At 51.4% G+C, this 16,716-nt stretch overlaps 2 protein-coding genes across 3 annotated transcripts; one reads left to right on the top strand and one right to left on the bottom strand.

Moving 5' to 3' along the window:
* Window positions 1–8,385: 8,385 nt before the first annotated feature.
* Window positions 8,386–12,265, top strand: SLC25A35 (solute carrier family 25 member 35). Of its 2 annotated transcripts, XM_045293402.1 has the most exons (6): window positions 8,386–8,493; window positions 8,869–9,270; window positions 10,444–10,509; window positions 10,904–11,056; window positions 11,442–11,576; window positions 11,676–12,265. In XM_045293402.1, the coding sequence occupies exons 2-6, from the start codon at window positions 8,896–8,898 to the stop codon at window positions 11,847–11,849; spliced, it is 903 nt and encodes a 300-aa protein (XP_045149337.1). In that variant the 5' UTR covers window positions 8,386–8,493; window positions 8,869–8,895; the 3' UTR covers window positions 11,850–12,265. The 2 variants fall into 2 exon arrangements, with proteins under 2 accessions (XP_045149337.1, XP_004712990.1); XM_004712933.2 differs by having other exon boundaries at window positions 8,386–9,270.
* On the bottom strand, window positions 12,233–13,567 carry RANGRF (RAN guanine nucleotide release factor). Its single transcript, XM_004712934.2, has 5 exons — window positions 13,393–13,567; window positions 13,188–13,304; window positions 12,826–12,982; window positions 12,649–12,734; window positions 12,233–12,478 (listed from the first exon to the last, which is right to left on the bottom strand). Exons 1-5 carry the CDS (start codon window positions 13,473–13,475, stop codon window positions 12,355–12,357), a joined length of 567 nt encoding a protein of 188 aa, XP_004712991.2. The 5' UTR covers window positions 13,476–13,567; the 3' UTR covers window positions 12,233–12,354.
* Between the last annotated feature and the right edge of the window lie 3,149 nt (window positions 13,568–16,716).

Genomic DNA, 16,716 nt, shown 5'->3' on the forward strand with positions numbered 1-16,716 from the left:
TCATCACAACCTTGTCCAGAACCTGGCGTTCATTACTTTCAGACACTTCTCATTCATGCACAGTAGATTTTGCACTACGGTCATAAATGTGAAATGTCAGATAGCAGTAGGTGAGGAGTAGATATACCTGCCATTCTGGGAAACAATAAAACTACAGAGAGTAGACAAGAACCATTGGTTGTCAGAAAGGGTTGGCTAGGTCAAGTACAAGGGGTTTCTCTTGAAGGGTTGTGAGGCAATCTCGTGTAATCCTGCCTCACTGCGATCCAGGTGGTTCTGAACCAGAGCGACCCGACCCGACGAGACGCCTCTGTGAGTTCCAAGACTGTCAGTCTTTGCAGGAATAGAAAGCTGCGTCTTTCTCCCACAGAGTAGCTGGGGGTGTCGTAAGGCCGACCTGTGGGTGGCAGCCCAGAGTCATCACTAAACCACCAACCCCCCTTATGATACTGTATTGGTGGATGTAGTACACATTTGTCAAAACCCATAGAACTTTCCTGCACAAAGAATGAAACGTTGGCACATTTTAAAGAATAATAATTCAGGAGGACGGGGGGAGTCTCAGGATGGAAATGCAAACTGTGACAAGCGAATCTTAAGTCTATCATAAATGTCTAAAACAATCTCAATAAAGGGGTGTAGGAAGGGTGCTGACCCAAGGAACGCCACCTTTGAATAGAGTCCCACTACTGCAGGTGGGAAAACAGAAGCAAGGGTGGGAGTGGGAGGGAGAGAGCAAAATGCATACACGATTGTAGATGCAGAGATTTACAGGATTGCTCCTGAGGCCCTTGGGTTACTTGTCCATGGGGTATGACTCATGACCAAACCCCCCTGAGCTATACCCTCCACATATCTATCATTAATCATTAAGGCCATGCATGGTTGGGCGAGTTCCCTGAAGGCAAGACTGCCCCTGCAGGGCCTGGCCCAGGGAAATAGAATCTAGTTTCAAGCACACTGCCTGAGCACAAAGCTTTTCACATTGCTGGGTAATGGTCAGAACAAACTCAAAGAGCCTAAATTTATGTCAGGACTCAACGTGGACCCCCACAGGGACAGTTCTACTCTGTCCTGTAGGGTCCCTGTGAGTCTGAACCGACTGGATGGCAGCGTGTTTGGGAAAGTAGCTGCATGGATAGACATGCAGGCTGAATGGGCGTGGAAGCGAAAGCGGGCGTCTGCCCACAAGTACACAGAGGTTGGACGGAGGATATTTGTACATGGGGATTGATTTACCTTTGCTGCAAATATGTTCATGAATATGGTATAGCATATGGGAGACAAAGTTATGAAAATGTTTTAGTTATAACCAAACGCCTCGAGGGAATGAGCCACTGGGCCTGGGGACTCAGAACTATAACCTCAGGGGATACAAACTTCAACGCACACAACACAGTCCGCAAAGACAACGTTCTGCATCCTCCTTTGATGAGGAGATGCTGGGGTCCTGAAAGACTCTGAGCGGCCAGCTGAGGCACAACTATCAGCCTCTGCCTGTTTGGAGGAAAGAAGGGTGATGAGAACCAAAGGCACATACAAATGGAAACAAGTTCTCCAATGGATTGAAGAGTCACGTGCACATCAGTCTCCACATCCACGGGACCAGAAGAACCAGATGGTCCCAGGCTACCAGTGCCCGCAGCTCTGAAAGGGACTACTTAAAAGGTCCTGGATTGAGTGAGAGAAAAAAACAAAACAGGGCACAAAATTCAAAATCAAAAGAGAGACCAGGATTGCTGGTAGGAGAAAGATTAGTAGAGACTGTAATCATTAGTAACCCTTCAAGTCTGGAAATTTTCTGGTCAAACAATAACACCAGTGAGGTGTGCAGACCTTAGAATCATCAGCCATTTGGATCAAAAGGGCACCATTTGTCCAAGGACAAAGTTCTGCGGGTTAGGAAAGAAAGGAGGGGACGCAGGAGACAAGGAGGACGAGGGACAAGCGATGGACTGCAGGGGGGCTTAAACAACATGTGCGTGGATTGGAGAATGCAAAACGGATGATCGGCCCTGTAATACATTCACAATAAAAAATTAAAATGGGGGGGGGCACAGAGTGGAGACCCAAAGTCCATCTGTAGACAATTGAACATTTATTCCCTTACAGAAGGGTCACAAGGAAGAGATGAGTCAGTCAGGGTGCAGTATAGCTTTGATGAAATGCACAACTTTCCTCTAGTTCTTTGGTGCTTCCTTCCCCCCACTATCCTGACCTCCATTCTACCTTACCAATCTGACTAGACCAGAGCAAGGACACTGCTACAGATAAGAGCTGCCAACACAGGGAGCTCAGGACAGATAAACCCCTCAGGACCAATAATGAGAATAGAGAGACCAAGGGGGAGAAAGGGGAAACCGATCACAATGATCTACATATAACCCCTTCCTAGCGGGATGGACAACAGAAAAGTGGGCAAAGGAAGCCAGCGGTTGGTGTAAAACATGGGGGGAGGGGGGAATTTATACATTATCAAGGGTTTATGAGGGAGGGAGGGTGGGGGAGGAGGGAAATGAGGAGCTGATATCAAGGGTTCAAGTCGATAAGAGCAATACGAGCCCCCAATAAAATGATTTTTTTATAAATAAAAATGTTAAATGAAATAAATAAAATTGCCATCATGATTCTATTATTTAAGGGGAAAAAAGGTAAAGATGTATAACTTCAAAAACCCTAAGGAACAGTTCTAGTCTGTCTGATATAAGGTTGTTTTGTTTTGGAATCAACTCTATAGCAGTGGGGCTTTTAATACTTGCATTCAAAGTGTTCCTCCCCCCAATAAAACGATTTAAAAAAGGAAAAAAGGAAAGTCCCTGGAATGTGGCAGTCAGCGTTAGCCATCTTAGCAACACGGCTGTGGCTATGCCAATGCAATCCTCTACTAATAAAATGTGAATAAATAATATCAGCCAAAACAAGAGTGTTCCTGATGAGGTGGCAAAGTCCACTGTGCCAACCCACCAACCACCAGCCATGGGAGAAAGATGTGGCAGTTGGCTTTTGTAAAGATTGACAGCCTTGGAAACGTTGTGGGGGAGTTCTACTCTGCCCTACAGGTTCCCTGTGAGCCCGAATCAACCCAACAGCCCTGGGAATTTGTCTTTACAGATACGTCCAGAAGCACACCCAGAGCAACAAACACACCAGGTGTCCAGATCTTGGTTTCTAACACCATTCTTCAAGAAAACAATATCTAGTATTTAACATATCTAGTACTATTCGTCCTTGGAGGAATGGCTACTGCTCAGCCTGGGGCCAGAAATAGAGAAGGAAAAACGGGGAGCAGTCTGTAATGCCAAAACTTGAAAGGAAAAAGAGGCGACTCTTCCAAGCAGAATTCCAAAGGATTTACCTAACCACTTGGCCTCAATGGTAAACGGGGGGGAAAATATTGAAGTTGTTGAAGATTTCATTTTACTTGGATCCACAATCCATTCCCAAGGAAATAACAGTCAAGAAATCAATGGACATTATGAAATCCAGGATAAGTAGATCTATAGAGAAAGTAACCGGATAGCGGCATGGCAGTGCAAGATAGGGGGAAGTAAGGAGCTAACTACGAGGATGAGAAGAAAAAGCTCTGAAACGGATTATGGTGATAATTGCACAAATCTTAATATGACCGAATGATTAAGTTGTATGATATATGAAATATATGCCAATAGAATTATTTTTTTTTAAAGAAACCACAGGACATTTGGCATTGGTCAATTCTGCTATACGACACCCATTTTAAATGTTTTTTTTTCTTTTTCCTTTTCTTTCCTTATTTTAAATGTTACAAAGAAAAAGATGTCATTTTGAGGACTAAGATGCACCTGACCAAAGCCAGGGAATTTTCACCGGCCACATCTGCATGTGGACAAGGAATACAGACAAGGAGAGCTGGGCGGTGGATACAGAAGACTGGAGAGGTCCGATGGATGGGAGTCAACTAGATGGCCATGCGGCTTTCAGTTTGCAGAGGAAGTGATGCCTTTGAATGATGGGATTGGCAAAGAATGTTGAAGTTACAGTGGACTTCCAGAAAGAGAAACCTACATGTCCTGGAAGCAGTACAGCCGGAATACTCCATAGACAAGAGGCTGTCAAGACTTCTACACTTGATCTTGAACAAAAAGCCGAGATGCAATGGAGGCTTCTCTAGTGTGCTTTAGACATGTCATTCGGAAGGCAAAATTCCCAGAGAAGGACATCATGCTTGCTTGATAAAGTACAGGACCAGAGAAAACGAGGAAGACACTCAAGATGAATTGGCATAGTGGCTGCAAGGATGAGCTCAAACAAAACCACTGGTGCATAACCACTCGGACATCGATGGTGCAGGACCAGGCAATGTTTGTGGCAGGTAAGTCCATTATATTGCAGGCAGGGTTACAGAAACAAGAAAGGAACCCTGAGTGGGGTCTGTGTATGTCCACTATTGCAGGTAGAAAAGCTTGCAGTAGTGGTTCAAGAGGCCTGTGTATAAGGCACTTTAGGCAGGCTATGGGGACCCTAATACTCCAAATTCCATCAAGGGCACACGGAGGCAGATTCCTAAAGGCTAGCCTACTCCTCCCAGGCTTGGTGAGGGGAGTGGTAGCAATCCACTTTCGAACAGAGTCTGCCTGAGGGCAAACTATTCACTCCCGCTAGTTAGTGGTCAGAAAGAATTCCACTGGAGACTCAAAACAATGGATTTCAGGCTTTCACTGTAATACACATCATTCAGCAAAACCAGTGCTCGTAATTGAAGCCCTAACACACAATCTCAAATGTAAAACAAAGAAACAAACCAAAAAGCCAAACCTACAAGGTCAGGATGAGTCAGAATTGACTGGGTGGCTTTGAATTTGGAATTTTCGGAGTGATTGGGCCCTGACCAGGGTCACTATGAGTCAGAATGGACTCAATGCAGTGAATGAGCGAGTGGTGGCACAGTGTGTTTGTTACAAAATGGGTTGCTAACCACCAAGGTGAGCTATCTGGAGCCACCAGTCGCTCTGCAGGAGAAAGATGAGGCTTTCTACTCCTGTAAATGAGGCTTTCTACTCCTGTAAACCTGGCTTTCTAAATGGCTTTCTACTCCTGTAAAAATGGCTTTCCTGTAAAAAATGAGGCTTTCTACTCCTGTAAAGAGTTTCTACCTTTTCTACTTTCTTCCTGTAAAGAGTTTCTACTTTCTACTCCTGTAAAGATGAGGCTTTCTACTCCTGTAGAGAGTTACGGTCTCAGAAACCCACAGACAGTTCTCCACTGCCCCATAGGGTCGCTTCCAGTCTTAACTGACTCAGTGGCAGTGAGTTTTTGTTCTTGCTGCTGATGCTGTTTCGAGTATGGGTAGTGCAAATGGTTTCTACTTCAGTTAATAAATAAATAAGCAAACAAGTAAATAAAGAAAATATCCACAGCCACTCGGTTGATTCCAACTAATAGTGAGGCTAATAGGATAAGGTCGAAGTACCTCTTTGTGTTCCTCCCATGGAGTGGCTGGTGGGTTCAAGTTGCTGCCCTTGCGTTCAGCAGACCAAGGGACACCCAGCAGTACACAGATGAAAGGTCTGGCAATCTAAAGCTATTGAAAACTAGGGCGTGCAGCTCTTCTCTGGCACCTGAGGGGTCTTCATCAGTCAGTACCGACTGGGGTCACAGGAGCTATAATACAAACCCTATACTTGCCCTGGGGCATGTGCAATTGATGTAACCATTCTTGTTTCACAGAGAAGGCGCTCAGATGTTCAGCCCAAGGTCATGTTGAAAAAACCCCAAACTAGTTCAGACAGTGAGCTGAGTCTGGTGGCTGCCTCTCACACAAGTGAGCTTCTGCGCCCTCCTGCCCCAGAGGACAGAGTTCTTGCCCTGAACTTTCTCCCTCAATACCTTTCCAGCCAGCTTCCTTAGTTTCTTTATTTTATTTATTTCTAACAGTTTTATTGGCACTCTGTGCACAGGTCATCAAATTCAAAAATTCAATGATATCAAGAAGATGTGTACAATTAATACCACAATCAATTCTAGAATGCTTTCTTCTGCCCTGTACTCATTGTTATTCATGTTTTTAAAAACGGTGGCAAAAATATACACAACAAAACATCCTCCGATTCAACAACTTCTACATGCCATTGGTTGTACATTTCATGTTGTACAACCAAACGGATATCGTTTTCCAAATGATTCCACCACTATTAACATAAACTCAACGCCCCCTAAGCAACAACTCTTCCTTCTTCACCTATTGTAACCATTGGTCGAGTTTGATTTCTTTCTTTCTAAGCAATTTTCTTGATATAGTATTCACATTTCATATACTTCCCTAGTTAAATAGTTTTTTAAAGAGTTGTAGATACAGCATCACAATCAGTTCCTTTCTACGATTAAGCATCCCTGACGCATCAGCAGCAAATAAAGAAAAAGTATAAACCAAGCTCGTTGCTGTCCAGTCAATTTGGATGTTTTGCAAACCTAGAAGATAGAGTAGAACTGTCTCTGTGGGTTTCTGAGACAGTTTACAGGAATTAAAAAAAAAAAAAAAACGAGTATAAAAGCCTTGTCTTTCTCTCATGGAGAACCTGGTGGGTTTAAACTCCTGAGTTCAGCAAAGCCAGTTCTGCAGTTTCAGGGTCTCTCCTATCACTTGCTAACCCTGTGTCACCTAAGCCCAGCTATAAAAGACCCTGGCACCAGCAGGTGGATTCCAACTGGAGAGAAAAGATTCTCCAAATTCAAGTGTAACTTGTGGAAATGATTACTAAGTCTTAAACATGACCAAGGCACCTCATCGGCCGAGAGAGACCATCAACACAAGGCCATAAAGGCGTTCAAGCATTACAGAAAAGCAGCCTTTAAATAGGTCATGGAGCACAGAGGACTCTCACAAAATCATGATTGTGCTCAGGTCAGTTCATCAAGTCCCAGGGGGTGCTACAGAACGGGAAAGAGGCGGAGATTGGGAGAGTTAGACTTCTGCCAATTAGAGAAGCTTACAAGATTGATTCAAGGCCCACTGACCAAAGCAGTCAGGGTGAGGATCATGACACTACCTAACCCTCCAACTCCAAATTCCAAACTCACTGCAGTCCGGTCCATTCCGACTCACAGGGATCCTATAGGGCCAAGTAGAACTCCTGTAGGTTCCCCAACTATAACTGTTTAAGGGAGCAGAAAGGACACACCAGATAAGTCCCCTCCCCCGGCTGTGGGCTGTGGAGGGAAGTGCTAAGTAACCCACTACCCAGACACTCTGGGCAAAGCTAGTCCGTCGAAGGCGAGAGAGCTCAATGGAGCCTGACCCTATGTGGGGACACAAACATGGATGTAAGCCTCCCACTGCGCAGAGCTTCGGCACATCCAGGGCTCCGAATGGAAGCTTGCCTACTCAGATTGCAGTGTAGGGCTGTTCCCATAGGTTTGCTGGGTTAATCGTTGGTGTTACTGGCGTCAAACCGACGGCCTTCAGGTTAGCTTTTGATAGCGGAGCACAGGCCATTTGCACCACCCCACACACGCCTAACTATAGCCTCCCACCCCCACCCCCGGGGGGATGTATTTCAACTTACAGAGACCCTATAGGACACAGTCGGTTGCCCAGGATTGTGAACCTCTATGGAAGCGGTCATCTCTCTCCCGCTGAGTGGCAGGTGGGTTCCATCACTTTAAGATGAGCAGTCGGACACTTCCCTAGGACACCGCCACGGCCCAGCTCTCCAGGAATCTCAATTCCCGTCCCGGCCTGCCCCCCGCCCGCCCGCCTTGCATTCCCGATTGTTGTGAGCTAAACTTGCTTCGGAAGGTGACCTCGATCGCTCCCGGTCTTTCCAGGCTCCCTCCTCTCCGCGCCCACAAACTGCGCGGCGCCACAACCTGCAACACTCTCCGTATCCTTGGGGACACCATCAGCTGTCGCCCCAGTCGCGGTCCCTTCTCCCGCCGCAGGCATGGGCGCAGCGGGAGCGGAGCCGGGCGTGGGCTCCAGGACGAGCCGGAGGAGCTACTACCCACCCGGGAGAGAAGGGACGAGGGACGGGACGTCGCCCAAACACAGGCTCAGCCTTTGCGCCCATCCTGGACCCCCAGGTCCACCCTCCATCTCCCCGCTCGTGGGATAACCCTCCGGGGGCCCGGGGCAGCCTTCCCGAAGCTGTGGCTCCGCAGCCCGGGCCCAGCCCGGGCTCGGAGCAGCGAGAGTTAACCCCGGCCTCCCCGCAGCCCATCCGGAGGGCCGGTCCCGGAGGACACCTCCCACTGGCCGCGGAGCCGGCTCGGCCCTGATTGGCTGTGCTTCTCGGCTGGGCCTCTCGGAGGCTCCTTATTGGGCGCCGCGCTGCAGCGACTGGAGCGCGGAGACCCGGCCTCCGCTGGCTACCCCCGGCCGAGCAGCTGCGCGCTCTGGCTGCTGCCGGAGGACTTTCAGCTCAGGCCGGAACCAGGACTGCTTTCCCGGACCGAGAGCTCCTTGCTGGCCCGGGGTCGCCACCAGATCCTCTTCCGGATCCTTCTCCTCCGTAACCTGTTGGTTTTCTTTCGCGCTCCTTCCCACGCTCCCATCTCCCAGCTCGGTGGTTTCCTCCCGGACTCCAGCCCCGCTGGCAAGCCGGCCATCCTGAGCATCCACCTGCCACCTTCCCTGCTCCTGCGCCCCCCCCCCGCCCCCCTGTAACCTCAAATCCCTTGCTCAACAAGGCCTCCTCAGTAGACTCTGCTAAGCTTTTCTTCCTTTCCCCTTTCCCATCTCCTGATCCCCAAACTCCAGCTAATCTTTGACCTCTTGACATTTTGCCTGGCACCCTTGACTTCAGATCTCTAAATTCCTGCCTCCTGCAGCCTGCGCTGCCCAAACGGAGGTCTCCCCCTGAGGCCCATTTTGACTTCCTCACCCTTGGCCAGGTACCAGCGCCACCTGCTCCCCCCACTATGGACTTCTTGTTGAGTGGCCTGGCAGCGTGTGGAGCCTGTGTGTTCACCAACCCCCTGGAGGTGGTGAAGACCAGGATGCAGTTGCAGGGAGAGCTGCAGGCGCCTGGCAGCTACCAGCGGCACTACCGAAACGTCTTCCATGCCTTCATCACCATTGGCAAAGTTGATGGACCGGCCGCCTTGCAAAAGGGTCTGGTCCCCGCCCTCATTTACCAGTTCTTGATGAACGGCATCCGACTGGGCACATACGGGCTGGCTGAGGCTGGGGGCTACCTGTGCACAGCAGAAGGCACCCTCAGCCCTCCCCGCAGCGCAGCAGCTGGGGCCCTGGCTGGGGTCCTGGGAGCCTACTTGGGAAGCCCCATCTACATGGTAAGAAGAGATGCCACCGGCCAGCTTCTGGGAGGACCCTTGGTGCAGGGTCTTGTGTGATTCTCAGGACTGAGTCGGATAGGGGAGATAATACAAGGACCGCACTGGCACAAATTCTTACTACACATTGGTAGTGTTGTTTTGATCTAATTTAGTTGCTGGTACATGATGTTGGGGTTGGAGGTGGATTTAAGTAGAGGAGGATAAAGAATTTGAATAACATTAACAAGACGAGTACTAGGAGCAAAGGGGCATCCATCCTGGGCTTCTCAGAATGAGTCTCCCTGTCCCTTTGAGGTCCGTGGAAGGTGACCAGGGGCAGGAGGGTCCCTGTAGGCTGCCCTTGCAGAGAAGGGCCAGGACGCTGAGGCCAAAAGAGGGGAAGTGACTAGCTCAGGGCCACCGAGGTGGTTCCTTCCGGGACTACATGGACCCACTACGGAGCCACTATAGGACAGAGTAGAACTGCTCCCACAGGCTTCCCAAGGCAGACAGCCACATCTTTCTCCCCAGGAGGAGTGGGTTCAGTCAAACCTCTACCTTTTGGGCAGCAGTCAAACACGTAACCACTCTGCCACCAGTGCCCCTTTTGCTCCAAATTGCTCCCTGTTTCGTGCACCTGAAAAGACATTGGGAGCCACTGTGTTCCACTCGTGGGGAGGCAGGTTGTTCTGACCCCCAGGGTGTGAGATTCCGGGCCTTGGGCCTCTCCAAAGTCAGCCAAACCCTTGTCTCTTGGCCAAGTTACACAGAGGAGCCCTCATCACCTGGCTCAAGGCCTGATTTGGAACCTGGACCTCATGTTTGCTGGAGAGCTGGTCTGAGAATGGCCTTAGCATGGGGAGACTGATACCCAGGTCCTCCGGAAGGGAACAGTCTTAAGAAATAGTGCTGTTCTCCAGCCTCTCTACTCCCCTCCCCCACCCCCAAGGGATGGAGGATGTGGAGGGGGTGGGGTGTCTTGCTGTGTTAAGATCCATCCCCTGGGACTGGAGCCAAGGGAAACAGTCTTATGACCAATTTGCTTAGTAGGAACAACAATAATTATCAGATTACTAGGATATTCTTTGCTGGACGCCCTAGAGAAAGTGTGAGAGGGTCAAGTATTGGGGTTTGTGAAAGGGCAGGAAGGCCACTGGGGCATAGCTGCGACACTCACTCTGTTGTCCCCAGGTGAAGACACACCTACAGGCCCAGGCAGCCTCAGCAATTGCAGTTGGACATCAGTATAAGCATCAGGTGAGGCCTTCCCTCTGCCCCAGTATAAGCACCAGGTGAGGCCTTCCCACCCCCTCAGCTGTTGTCCCAGCCCTTTCCACCCCGCAGTTTTCTGCCTGTCCGGACAGCTCTAGTCCCAGCCTCTGCTCTGCCCAGCTCCTCCTCAGTTCAGCCCATCTGCCCATGAGGGCCACCCAAATGCTCCCCAACACGTCCCCGAGTCCCTCTAGTCTTAGGGAAGGAGGGAACACGGGGATGGTAGACCAAGGAGGGGCTACATCCTAGCTCTAAGCCCACCTGGAACTGGTTGTCTGGACAACAGGTATCTGTAAGGAGCCCTCCTTGGCAGTGTTAGGTGGTGGTGCTCTTGCTGCTGGGGTGACTGAAGCCTACCCCACGGCCTTCCTCCCACCAGGGCATGTTTCAGGCGCTAACCCAGATTGGCCAAAAACATGGTCTGGTGGGGTTGTGGCGCGGGTCCTTGGGCGGCCTGCCCAGAGTTGTTGTTGGTTCCTCTGCCCAGCTGTGCACCTTCTCCTCTACCAAGGACCTCATCAGCCAATGGGAGGTACTGCCCTTGAAAAGGGGGAGGGCGGGCAGGCTGGGGGAGAGACCCTAAAGGGGGCACTGTCCATATTCAAAGGTGAGGGAGCAACAGGAGGCTGGGGTGGGGAGTGTCACTGACTCATGTCAGTTCTTTATTTTTTTCCCAACTCATGTCAGTTCTTGACAGTTCTCTTGTCACTTCCTCCAAGAAGGTGTATCTAAGTCCTGGGGGGTGGGGGAGGCACCCTACCCTTGCTCCTCCACTGCTTATCACAGTGTGGTGGGAATCCATGAAGTGTCAGATCTCGGTAACTCTCTACGTACGACATGCCCAGAACAAAGTCTGTCTTGTCCTGGGTGCTGCACGATGGGCTGATTGACAAGTCTTCCTCCTGCCCTCCTCCTAGGTGTTTCCTTCCCAGAGCTGGAAGGTGGCTCTGGTTGCAGCTATGGTGAGTGGCATTGTGGTGGTCCTGGCCATGACACCCTTTGACGTGGCCAGTACAAGACTCTACAACCAGCCCACAGACGGTGGGGGCAAGGTAGAGTGCTCTGATATGCAGGCGGACAGAAGGTGTGGGGGGAAGCAGGTGTGACTGGGCTCTGACATACTTGTTTGTCTTTCTCCAACCTCCTCTCAGGGTCTCATGTACCGAGGGATTCTGGATGCTCTGCTGCAGACAGCTCGAACGGAAGGCATTTGGGGCATGTACAAGGGCATAGGGGCCTCCTACTTCCGCCTGGGTCCCCACACCATCCTCTCCCTCTTCTTCTGGGACCAGCTGCGCTCCCTCTACTCCAAGTACACCAAATAACGGCCACTCCTCTGCCTCCAACTTCTGCCTCTGTAATTGGGTCCTGGAGACTTGTGACCTTTTGATCCATCGAGGGGGACAACCAGCCCCACTCCCAATCTCTTCTCAGGGTTGAATCACTGCAGGGAATAGTTTCCCTCCCCTCCTCTTTGGGCGTCGTGGCTTCCCTAACCACCCTGAGTTCACTTTGCACCCCACTCTCAGGGCTGAACCAGTCACTCCAAAGTGTACTTCCTCCTCCCCCGCACTGCTGGCCCTGGGTCCCTCCTGCTCCCATGCACTGCTTTAAATGCCCCCCTCCCTCCAAGACCAAAGGGAATTGGAGGGACCCAGATGTCCTGTTAGATTTAAAAGCACAATGATGATATTGATTATAAATGATATTGATTATAAAGCAAGTTTATTTCTGCAAAGTGGAAGTGTCTGATGTTTCCCCTCGCAGGAGTAGGCCCACGGGTCCACAGTAGCAGCATGGCACAGGCTCCGGCTTCTTGCTTCAGCATCTTTACTGGGGACCAAAGATGTTGGGATCATGAAGGGTCAGACTGGTCACAAGCTGTTCAAAGTCGCCCAGGCTCCAGGGCAGGGATGATACATTTTCAGGGCCATGACAAGATCCGTTCTCGGGGCTTGGGGGAAGAGAGAAGAACATTACCCAGGTCCAGGCTTGGGAGTTCCCAGTGGACTTGAGTTTCTGAGACCCCAACCATCAGTCTGCCTGTTGTGGCCCTCCTGGCCCTCTTCTCCAGGGGACCCAGTCATGACCCAGTCACCAGCCTCTTCCTTCCCTGGTCCTTACTGGGGCTGATTGAAGGTGAGGAGGAGGTCGGTGTGGTACTGAGCCAGTCGCAACAAGGCTTGGTGTAGTGTCACCTCCTTTGCCACCTTAAGAGATCAGAGTCGGTCAGGACCCTTGCATGGTTCCCGGGGCTACCCTGCCCACCACACTTCCCTACCGTGCTTCCCTGGCTCTCACCTGCTGGTTTTCCTTCGCTACCTGCTGCTTGCCAGAGAGGATCCACGCCTCTTGACAACAGTTCCTTAAGGCCAGGTTCTCCAAAGGGAGGGGCCGCACAGCCTCCACGTGCACACCCCTAGCTCCCTGCACCCCGCCAACATCCTCAAAGTGGTACCTGGGTTGGGGAAGAGCAGGATCAGGCAGGGGCATTTCCCCCTCTACCCCTCATCTCCCTGTCCCCCAGGAACGTCTATATCCCAAGCTTCCCGCAGTCCTGCCCTTGGATTCTCAGAGCTCCCATTAACCGTCGAGCGACCGGCCCCGCCCATTTCCCGGGCTCCGGCTTCCCCATTGGCTGGCCGCAGGCCCGCCTCCCTCACCGCGCAGCCTCCTCGCCCTGCACGTGAGCCTGCAGCTCCAGCAGTTCCACGATGAGGCTCTGATCGGTCGCGCGATGGCAGAAAACTTCCTGATTATCCGGGACCGGCCGGAGGTCACTGGGGCGAAGCGAGAGAGCCCCTAATCGCCCACCGCGTCTCGTCGCAACGCGCCCGGTCGCCTTCCTTGGGCGCCCCGCCTCCTTACCTTACATCAATGGTCGCGGGCGGGAGGATGGCGGAGAAAGCGCCCCCGAACAGTGGGTAGGCTCGCGAGGGCTCCATGGGCATAAGGGTAGGGGTGGGCACTAGATCGGCTTAAAAGAAGCCCACCTGGGCCGTGGATGTTAGTACCTGGGGCCAGGTGGCATCAGCTCCCAGCCGCCGGCCGCCGCCCGCTCCCTGCAGCTTCAGCTCCGGACCCTTTAAGGCTCGGCCCCGCCCACCGTCGCGCTGGCCAATCAGCGCCTGCGCCGGGGGGGCCCGGGGGCGCTCCGGGCGGAAGCAGTCGGCTGGGGCTGTGGGGTCGAGTTTAGGACGGGGAGGACGGTTTAGGATTTGTGACGCGTCCTGCGGTCACTAGCCGACTTCCTCCAGTCTCCTCCTTTTAAAGGGATCAGTCGCCGGACACTCAGCGGGGCAGAGGCTTGTTTGTGTAAGAGCCCCAAATCTATGTGTGCGGCCTGGAGTGCAGAGGGTGGGGGTGGGGAGAGTCATTTCTAGGTCCCCCGGAGGGTGTAAGGACGGTGCATGATTTGGCAGCCAGACCGCTTATTCCCCGGATCCAGTGCTGGGAATTAGGAGAACAATTGGGGCAGGTGTGAATCCAGATAAAGATTCAGACCTTACACCTTCCTGAAAGTGAGACCCAATCAAGGGATTAGGTACATAACACCCCTCAATTCTTCGCTTGGGGAGCGCAGTGGGGCCTCACACACCTGGATGGAAAGACAGCTTAAACACCCTGTTGTTTTTCTTTTGCAGCATAACATTTCAGCTCAAGTATCTCCTCCCACTTAATTTCTCCATTCATTCTTGATCCCCAGCACCTCTCCCAGTGTACTGAGCATAACAGATCTATTATCCATGGCACAGCGATTGAAGAAACGCTTGGTGCCAATTGTCGGAATCCAGGGGCCTGTTCATGCTGAAAGGGGACTAGATGTTACTAGATGTTACTTCCTTACCAGCCAATGGCCAGCTTAGAGATTCTCACCTGTGGCCATCCAACAGGCTTCCAAAGTTGGCCATAGTTCTGGACCCTAAGCATTTTAGTGACAATGGGAACCTATTTATAGGCCCTTGACCTTTCCAGAAGGGAGCACTGGTAGTGTAGTGGGTAAAAATTTCGGACTGCTAGTTGCAAGATCAGTGGTTTGAAACCACCAGCTGCTCTGGGGAAAAGCAGAGGCCTTCTGCTACCAGGATGAAACTCATAGGGTTACTCTGAGATAGAAATGACTCCATGGCAGTGGGTTTTTGTTTTGTTTCGAAACTATCCAGAAGGAACCCTGGTAGTGTAGTTGGTTATGAATAAAGCTACTAACCATAAGGTCAGCAGTTCAAACCCACCAGCTGCTCCATTGGGAGAAAGATGAGGTTGTATGCTCTCTTAAAGATTTACAGTCTTGGAAATCCGGTGATAGACTTCTCTCCCCTCCCCTTTCATTTCTGCTGGCCTGCCGTCTACTGCCTGCCTCTGCTGTGGGCTATGTTGGCTCTGGCTGCTTTGAGGGCAGTTAAGAAGCTAGGGAGACCTTGGAAAGGCACCTGCAAGGTCATAGAAGTTCACCGAGTCCTTTGGCTAGGCAGTGGGCTAAGAGCCTATTCCTGACCAGGAGGAGCTCATTCTCAATTTTGGAGGCAATGAGGAAGAAAGTTCCCACTTGCTCTTTGGGTCTCTGGCATATCCTCTGCTGTAAGCTTTGTGTAGCCAGTGGACTCAGGGTCCTCCATGATCCCATGAGTTTTCAGGGCAGAGGCTATAACGCAGCGGTTCTCAACCTGTGGGTCTTGAGTCGACCCCTTTGGGGGTCAAACGACCCTTTCACAGGGGTCGCCCGATTCATAACAGTAGCAACATGACAGTGATGAAGTAACAGTGAAAATAATTGTATGGTGTGGGAGGGGGGGTCACCACCACATGAGGAACTGTATGAAAAGGTTGCGGCATGAGGAAGGTTGAGAACCACTGTTAGAGAGTCTCTTCCAGGTGCTAGGAAGCAGACCTCCCTGAGCCAGACTTAAGAGGACCCTACCCTTTGTATCTCCATATCTCTGCCTCTCCCACTCTATGTCTCTCAATTTCTACTGGCCCTCTCAGGTGTTCGAATCCAAACTCTCCAGGAGACAGGATCAAGTTGGACCCTTTAATTACCATTCTGAAACTATCCTTTGGCAAGCTGCCCTGCTGGGCCACTTCTGAGGCTAGAGGACTAATCAGCTCAGCCTCCTGAAATGGCCTGGGCCCCCTTCGGCAGGAAGGTGTGTGGGTGGGTCCAGTTCTCAGCTCACTGATGCAAATAAGACTGCAACTGCTGGGTCCTGTCCCCCTGGTCCACTGGCCTATCCAGTGCCTTGCCTGCAGTTGGTGCCATTGTTTGTCCGGGGCACAGATGCCCCAGGTCCCCTTCTTTGTAGACTCCTACGAAATGCACGTGATATGCTCAAGACAAAGGTGACTCAACACAAAGTCAGGCATCCCTGTGGGAGAATTTAGGGCAACAGGAATTCCTATTCAGCAGGGATACTTAACCTTTGGTTTCCTTCCACGGACTCCTTTGGCAGTTTGTGGAAGCCCAGGAGCCCCTACTCAGAATCATATTTTTAAATCCAAAAAAACGCATAGAAGCTTAGAAACACACATGAAGCTCTTTTCTGTGGTGCCACGGAGGCAATCGCCAGCTTCACCAGGACGCTGACCGTCTCCTTCCCCACCATCATTGCAGTGGATGGATGAACGCAAACTGGGCACCTGTGATGAGAAGCGAATGCCCACAGAAGTCGCCGCGGAGGCGCTGGGCGATGAACGGAGGGGCTAAGTCGTTCCATCAGTGGTGGGAACGACAAGCAAGGTTGCCCCGCGAAGCAAGGTGTCTGGACCCACGGCTGCGTCCTTCTGCTGCTGAGTTAGGGGCGCTCTTGGCTGCACGTTGGCCGCGTGAGTGTTCTCAACTTGTTTATTGTTTTTCTTAAAAGGGGGAGAACGATATCCCAGGACTGAGGGCTGATATCCTTGTACCTTGTCACCTAGCGCCCAGAATCCACACCTTTTTCAGTCTCTCAGAAGTGTAGTAAGAGAGCCCCTGAGCCAAGAAGGCAAGAAACCCAGGGCCCAAGGTGCAGCTTCTTGTGACTCCGCAGGTCCTGCGGCACAGCGCCGCGCATCGCCCTGGAGAAACCGCATGCCAAGAGGAAACCAGGAGGGGGCCAAGAGAATGAAGGAGGCCAGAGACAAACGTCAGGAACAGACTGCTAAGCGGCGAGGCTCGCCTCTCTGAGGGCTTCTTCCTCTAAGTCTCAGTCCAGTCAA

Source organism: Echinops telfairi, unplaced genomic scaffold (genome assembly GCF_000313985.2).
Source record: "Echinops telfairi isolate 266 unplaced genomic scaffold, ASM31398v2 ScPeMD7_2010;HRSCAF=2546, whole genome shotgun sequence".
NCBI lineage: Eukaryota > Metazoa > Chordata > Mammalia > Afrosoricida > Tenrecidae > Echinops > Echinops telfairi.

Coding starts and splice junctions, on each gene's coding strand:
- SLC25A35 (XM_004712933.2), top strand. CDS start 8,896: ATGGACTTCTTGTTGAGTGGCCTGGCAGCGTGTGGAGCCTGTGTGTTC. Junction 9,271..10,443: donor TGGGAAGCCCCATCTACATG/GTAAGAAGAGAT, acceptor TGTTGTCCCCAG/GTGAAGACACACCTACAGGC. Junction 11,577..11,675: donor CCACAGACGGTGGGGGCAAG/GTAGAGTGCTCT, acceptor ACCTCCTCTCAG/GGTCTCATGTACCGAGGGAT.
- RANGRF (XM_004712934.2), bottom strand. CDS start 13,475: ATGCCCATGGAGCCCTCGCGAGCCTACCCACTGTTCGGGGGCGCTTTC. Junction 13,305..13,392: donor CCCGCGACCATTGATGTAAG/GTAAGGAGGCGG, acceptor GCTTCGCCCCAG/TGACCTCCGGCCGGTCCCGG. Junction 12,479..12,648: donor CTCACCTTCAATCAGCCCCA/GTAAGGACCAGG, acceptor TCTTCCCCCAAG/CCCCGAGAACGGATCTTGTC.